The sequence below is a fragment of the Branchiostoma floridae genome, chromosome 6 (genome assembly GCF_000003815.2).
Source record: "Branchiostoma floridae strain S238N-H82 chromosome 6, Bfl_VNyyK, whole genome shotgun sequence".
In the NCBI taxonomy this organism is placed as follows: Eukaryota; Metazoa; Chordata; class Leptocardii; order Amphioxiformes; family Branchiostomatidae; genus Branchiostoma; species Branchiostoma floridae.
This window is the reverse complement of record NC_049984.1, coordinates 12,369,307-12,377,093: the sequence shown is the minus strand read 5'-3', so window position 1 is coordinate 12,377,093 and position 7,787 is coordinate 12,369,307. Positions and strand designations below refer to the sequence as shown.

The 7,787-nt window shown below is 40.3% G+C and overlaps 1 protein-coding gene across 1 annotated transcript; it reads right to left on the bottom strand.

Annotated features, from left to right (window-relative positions):
* Positions 1–2,920: 2,920 nt before the first annotated feature.
* Positions 2,921–7,735, bottom strand: LOC118417641 (protein asteroid homolog 1-like). The gene is made up of 8 exons (XM_035823256.1): positions 7,707–7,735; positions 6,907–7,322; positions 6,166–6,322; positions 5,707–5,823; positions 5,312–5,452; positions 4,193–5,187; positions 3,726–3,877; positions 2,921–3,335 (listed from the first exon to the last, which is right to left on the bottom strand). The coding sequence occupies exons 2-8, from the start codon at positions 7,250–7,252 to the stop codon at positions 3,060–3,062; spliced, it is 2,184 nt and encodes a 727-aa protein (XP_035679149.1). The 5' UTR covers positions 7,253–7,322; positions 7,707–7,735; the 3' UTR covers positions 2,921–3,059.
* Positions 7,736–7,787: the final 52 nt, after the last annotated feature.

Below are 7,787 nucleotides of genomic sequence, written 5' to 3'. Positions count from 1 at the left end.
AGTACTACTTCCAATGATATTGTCTACTGTTCTTGTTTGTAATGCCCTCAAAGGGAAAAAAAGAATTCCCCTTAGGCCAGTTCTTCCCTCTTATGTTGTGTGACTGCCTTCGAGTTGTTTTGTTGAAATTCCATGTTTTGACTTTTTACCCAAATTGCTAGATGTATGATCAAAAGATCTTTTTTTCAGGCCAATAGTCACCCCTTTGGTTTGTCTCCCTGATGTACCCTAAACCAACAAAGAATTAATGTATCAAAAGTAGATAGTATGTAGGAAAGGTCCAAAAATGTGATCTCTCTGCTTCAATACACCCCAAATCAAAGCAATGTGTTCCTTCATTTCCACATCAGTTAATATTACTTTTCTGCTTGCACAATTTCTGTGTGATGTGACAATATTGTTAACGTCATGACATTGACTGTGTTTGGCCTCAAACCTTACCTGCTTTTATTTTGTAAAGTGTGTTTAAAGTGTGAGAACAATGAAGTCCTTTGTGTTACATTAAGAATTACCTGGAAGGAAAAATGTATTCCATTTCTTTTGTACTGTATATTTATATATTTATTGATGGGCCCGGAAAGGAATGTGAGTGTCTGTGATAAGTCAACTTCAGAATAAGCTTTATTGCCAGTCAAATATGATGTGAAAAGTTTTCAGTTGCTCTGTGCTGAAGTGTACAGCACATTGGTGCTCTTCACTGCAGTTTGTACATCCACTGGTAGGTGGCGTTTTTGTAATGTGGACATTAGCCGCCATCAAAGTCTTTGATACATCTGCCCCAAATTAAAGCCGTATTCAAAGGGGGCAGTGGCTACACTACAAAAAGGTATGCAACCTAAAGCAAATTCATCAGCTAATTCTGTGTTCTTGTACCTACTTTGGTTGACTCAAGTTCTTCATTCACCAATCTCAAGAAAGTTTAAAATTCGATGCAAGTATAATATAGCTAGTAGGCTGCAACCATAATTAGCATTTTTGCAGTATGTATATATTATTACAGAAGACCAGAAATCTCTGCTTCAGTGATTATATATAGACTCCACTGTCTCATGGTTGTACCATACCTTTGAAGAGAGTTGCTATAAGTGACATTGCACTTGACGTTAAGAAATATGTACATACTGTAGTCTTCTTGACTCTGCCACTATTCTTTACCATCATCCTTTTCCACTAGCTGTGGGTCATCGAAAGTACGGATTTGTGAAAAAAATGGTTAACAAACATGGCACAATGTATACATTTGTATGTATGTACTGTCTAAATGCATCTGGTGTCTTATAGGTGGTTAGATCTGTGTACTGTGTACATGTACCTTCCCCAACTGCATATACTTACTTCATACAGAAATGGCTAAATCTGTCTATTAGGCCATCTTGTAGAGTATGAGTTCTTTCCAAAGTGCAAAACTGTATAAAAAATTATGAAAATTTGTTAATAAATCAAGGAGAGTTGCAGTACAAAAAATTAGTCCTTAGAGGAAAATTAAAACCTTTTTTGTACAATAGAAAGAATGAATGAATTTGTGTTGTGGTCTCTGTACAGCTTGTTATAATGGACATCTGAATTAAAGTATGAATTGCACAGGATCAGGTGACACTGCTGGTGATTTTTTTGTTTCCGAATAGCTAATTCTGACTGTCCCACAATTAGCATTTTAACCAATGATAGCATGGCAAGTAGGGGTTCAACCATGAAGAGAGTGTCTAAATGTCTATCAAATGTAATGTATTTCAATTGTTTTTATTTTGCATTTTTACGTTTTGTCAGGCTATGGAATAGGTCTATTGGCTCAAATCTTCACCTGAAGTAATGATGGAAGCACAGAGTTCAGGATTTGCAATGATAGTTTACTGATTACACATGTATAGTACTAAACAGAATGGCTGTTAGGAAACAAAACAAAAGAAAAGTCTAAAAACAGGTTACATAAAAAAAGTGCAAGCTAACAGTGCTGTGATAGAATACATAACCAGGACCAACTAAATGGCAGAAATTTCCATTTTCACAAGAGTTGATCCTTGAGTAACCGTACGGTGACCAAAATTAGATTTGTGTGACACTTGATTTTAAAATTTTAAAGTATTACTCAAAAGACGACAAACCATTCTCCTATGCAGAGGGACCACAGTCGTGTCAAAACTCCTTGTGTTACCGTTGGGGACCGGGCGTTAGGAGGATGACGACAAACATGCAAAACGTAAAAAATAATTCCTTATCTTTGAAATTCCTTGAGCAATCTGGGAAATCTTTGGTCAAAGCACCGTCCTAACCTATATCAGAAAGGGGAAGTAACTCTCAACTTGATCATGGTATTGACAAACTTGTACATATTGCTTCTTAGATGTAATTGGATGGCCTGAATGTCTCAAAGTAGAGGTCATAAAAATAGACAAACATCTTCATACACATGTACCATTAAAATACATTCCTTTTTTTTTTGCTCGTTTAGTGTATTTTATACATAAGGGATTATGACGTTGTAACATGATTCTAAGCTAGGTCTGACAGTAGTAATTTACACCAAAAATCTTTTCCACTAGCCTGTCTGTCAAACAAACTTCTTCAATCATCTATGAGATACTGGTGAATTTTATATACTATAGCTCTAAACATTGGGGGGGGGTCGACAGGTTTTTATCTATTCTGGCATGATTGTCAGCTCATCAGTAAACCTTTCCTTTCTTCCCCTTTCTTCAAAACTATTGAGATTTGCTTTTGATACAAGCACCAAACTTTGAAACAGTAAGTTACACAACCACACTTCCAGTAACTGCATTCACTTACACTGTTCCTCCTCCACGGCCTATACAACATACATTTTTGTACCTTGGGGAGGCCCTGCTAAACCTGGCTGAGGGTCCCACATTTGTGGGAATGGCCTTTTTCTCTGTCAGATAATCAGGATGGCCTAAACATTAAAGACACTCCTCTGATTGGCTGACAGCTGACCCAAAAAAGCAGAAACCTCAGCCTGGTTCAGAATAGCCTTCCAAAGGAATTGGTGTAGGCTTGTGCTGTGGGCAAGGCTCTGCATAGAAGAATGGAATAACTTCGGACACTTAGTTATCACAGTCCAGGCTCATCAACCCTGCAAACTTGTTCTCAAGTGAACAAGACGCCACCACATCCACAGGAGCCTCGGGTTCCTTCAAGTCTTCAGCGTCTACACTTGAAGATGAGCTGGACCCTTCCCCATATCCCGAGGACGATGCTGCAGAGTTTTCCCTTCTCTTCTGTTTCTTCCTTGCTGTCTTGGACAGTTGTTTGGTGGCAAAGCTCTCCTCTGGCACGATCTGCCGTACAACAGTCACTAACCTGTAGAAATCTTCTGCCACCTGAACAACACAGAACCAGAGTTAAGTTTGCATATCAATGTTTACATCTTTGCCAAAGTTACCTACGTGCCCAAAATGATGAAAATCCATTGTTCCTATCTTCAGTTACTCTGTTTGGAATATTTCGACAAAAATGTTCCATGAATGCACTTCCAAAATTAACCTACATTGTGTACCTACCAAAAATTACCAAAATACATTATTCTTTTCTTGAGTTATCCTGCTCAGAAATTTTGCAAAAATACCCATGCTAGTCTAAAGCTAGCAGCTAGAGGGCCCAAACTTTTGTTTATTATGTCACTTTCTCCTGAGCCACAGGGCTATCTAACATCTGAAAATCAGAATGGAATTGCACACACACACACACACAACCTTTACACCTTGCCTTACCTGTGAAGTTTTCCCCAATGCTGACATGAGCCAGCTCAGTACATCTGCCTTGTTCTTCATCTCTTTGTATAACTCATGTGAAAAGATCCCACTGAAGAGGCCAGGCAAGTCAGGCTGCGGGAAGGGCTCGCACAGCACCTTGTTGAGGTATACTAGGAATATACATGTTAGAAATTTAGTTTCATTTCGGTGCTGTACTGGTGAATTATGCACACTTCAGTCGCAGTCAGAAACTCACTCGCAACTTGGCAAGTGTGCCACAGATGGACAGAACTTTGGCAGTGCCATCATGACCATCAACTGTCACCTGACCATACCAAGCCTCAGGATATTTAGTACTTTTCCAAATAAATATTTTCTTGATGTTTCAATATGAGGTCATGTCATAGTGAAGCGACCACCGTGAAAAATGCAAAGTTTACCATACAACTATGCACAACAAAACTTTCAAGAATTACAGTACTTACTTGCATATTGCATACAGCTTTGGAATTGGGCAAAGCCATGAACTCCTTCCATGTCAAACGCCCTGGTCTTGGACCGCTTCTGGAACTTGTCAAAGAAAGCAGACACCGTCTTTGGCAGCCAGCTTTTAGGGACAGTCCAGGTGTGTTTCCCCTTCTTGCCTTGCTGTGAGATAGGGACGGTTGGTTCAGGGAGTATGTCAGCTGGCAGAGGGTCCTGACAGGCTAAGATATCATGTCTAATGAAACACAGTAGGACACAGTACAGGTGTATGAAGGAAACCTTAGGATGTGCGTGTTGGATCCAGTAACACACCACAGCTGTGGTAAACTGCAGATGTGGTGGACTTTGTGACACGTCTTCCACCTTCACACCCAGCACATCTAACAGTACGGTCTTCCGATCTTCCTCGCACAATGTTGGAACCACAGCCAAGTTTGGCAAACAGCCATACGTGGTAGACTCATATTCCGGCCTTAAAAATGTCTTCTTTAAGTCCTTCCCAATTCGGTCATATTCCTGGACATAGAACTCCTTAGTGTGCCTAGAAGACTTCTTAGGAGACTTGGGAATTTCTTGCAGTACTTGGCTCTCGTCATGGCTCAGTAGTATGTTGTATATTGCTACCCTGATTGGAAGAGAGCAGGTATTGGCACTTGGTTGTGTTAAGTCCTCGATCTGGGTGTGTAAGAAGACTCTATGGTTGGCCAGTGCGTTGAGGCACATGGTAGGCATGGCTCCCTGACGTATGTTCTGTAGCACCCACTCCGGGAGGGGGTACCCATCGTGAGTCAGGAGCCTGCACAACAGATTTCCTGAGGAGAAATAATCCACCAGATAGGACTTGAAAAATGTGTACACCACCATGGATGACTGAATCATCATCTTGTAGTCCTCACGCTCAGATTTCCTAAAGACGCTCAAGACTCTCTGTAAGGCATCTTCAAGACTCTCCCTCTCCTGAAGCCACGAAATGAGACCGTATGCTCGGGCATACCTGTGGATAAGAAAGTTGGGTACTGAGTAAAGATTTTTCTCATCTCAACGGTCCTTTTACCAAAACAAACATTTGGAAGATCATCATACGTATGTCTACATGTACAACATTATCTGTAACTGACCTCTTTGAAAAGAAGACATTATTTCCCTTAGGCAGCTTGATTTGACTGTAGAATGGTTGGCACAGGGTCACAGGGAGGTAGTCATTGCCCATCAGTGTACCCAGAAGGGGTAGCATCTCCACCTGTAGACCATCAAAGGAACTGCAGAGGTGAAAATACACATGGTCACTACCAGCCTGTACGTATGTACGTATGTATGGTGCAAAGAGCTCAAACTCACATAGCAGCTTTAAACAATGCTTGCACCTACTAGTACATGTGCAAATGTCAGGTGTGACAGGTTGTGTGTAACATAACCAGCATGCCACTATGCATGCCTGCAAATCTGGTTTGTTACAGTGTCACCAATGGGAGGTAATACAGATACAGATGCCAATGATCAAAAGAACCCAAACCTGCAGAAGTTATCCACAGTGTAGACCTGAGCGTTGAGGTAGGGACCCTCCTGGTCACTAGTATTCCTCTTGCACACAGACCTCCAGTACAGGTGGTTCAGTGGGATGTATCCTGCCCTGCGGTATGGGAATAATATGGATATGAGATGTTCGTAGAAGAGGGTGTCTACTGTAAGGTCAAGACTGCATACTACGCACAGTAAAACATGTAGCTAGGGAAAAGGGACACTGAAATAAAAAACAGTGTGCCTTAAAATTCATTTAGCAAAAGTGCTACAAAAACAGTTCTGCTCTGAAACGTTTACAACTGTAATGTTACATACTTGAGAAACATATTTTTACACCTCAACACAGGCAAAAATGAGTATGTACCTAGCTTCAGATTACCGGTATGCAATACATTGTTGAACAAACAAACACATATTACGGGTAACATAATAATTGATCTGTGCCAGCCACCTGATGTTAAAAATGAAGAAGTCACTGTCCACACTGATGACAGGACAGTTCCAGCTGTTGGCCAGCATCACCAACTCCCGATCAGCCTCATAGTCACACTGCGCACACCTCACCCCTAGGCTGGACACCACCTGCTTAAAGGTAGCCGAGGCCAGGGCTGGAGGGACAGGAAAGTTGATGAAATCAAACTTTTGAATACTGTCAAAACTTTTAAGTTTTAACAGTATTTAAAAGTTTGATTTGATAATATGAAAATATGAATTAAAATTCATATTTTCATATTATCCTATTATCTTAAATCATTCACAGCATTGACATTAAAGTTAAATTGTATGAGTGAAATTTTTGCAGCAATCTGGTGACTTCCATGCTTGTGCCTATAGTATTTAGAAATTTGTGGTACTGAAGCATCATCTACTGATCTAGTAATCTATGACGGTACTGTAGTCTTACCTATAGACCAGAAACAAAATGCAATGCAGTGAAATGTAAACAAAAATTGTTGGGGAACATTCCAAATTTTTGCAGTTTATAAATTCTTATGAGCACTTACAAAATGTTTTAGAGACAGTATAGAATGTAGTTATGTTTTTATAATGATCAATTATTGGCAATATTGCTGTTGAAATTGAATTTTTGCCAATCTGACAAAGTTCCAAGTTTGTGCTTTTAGTATATAGCAACACTGAAGTAAATGCACTGGTGAGTAATACATGAGTAAAGTCCAATTGTAGGACTCACCTGGTAACAGGTTTCCTGGTCCATCTAGGGCTATTGTCTCTGACAAAAGAATACGTCTCTTGCTCCTATCCAACGTTGTGGCAAACTTGTGGTCGTTGCTTTCGTAGGCCCCATCATATATCACATACGGCTCCACATGGCAAGCGCGCAGGTTGTTGAAGAACAGTCTGATCAAGTCCGCAAACTGCCCATACTCCCCGCCGTGCTTGACGTCCAAATTGTTATCGAAATACAGTCGATAACAGAGGTTGTTTCCATCGATGATGACACGGGTGTTGCACAGCCGACAGTCAGTGAACAGATGTGGGTTGTCCTCTATGAAGCTGGTGAACCCGAGGATACCCATGGTGACTGAGGTATACAGCTCTTAACGTTATAGCCATCAGTTAAGTTTATGGCAGGAATTGATAAGTGGCCTGCAAAGTAGATGAGGTACAATTGTACGTACACTAACAAACACAAAAGTGTGTGGTCAATTATAATAGTGCAAAACAAGTCTTATTGAAAGTTTGATTAAGCACACAAATACCAGTGCAATGTAAATTCTTGATGACAGGATCTAACATCCTGTCAAAACTACCAAAGCCTTGGCCGACACAAAATATCATGAGCAAAGCCTGAAAACTTTGCACTACTTCAACTTCAAGAATAATAAACATGACATAAGCAAGCAGGTTAAAAAACAATTTTTTAGGTCTACATGTTGCAACACAATCAACGTCCATGCCACTGTATGGATACATCAGTCATGCACTCACTCACACATTAAATCAATCAAGCGATATTGCACATGAAGATACCATAGATCACCAACAAGGCCCACTGTGCTGCCACATGTGTTTTACGTTAGGGTCAAAGGTTGTCTGCTTGTTTACTGTGTG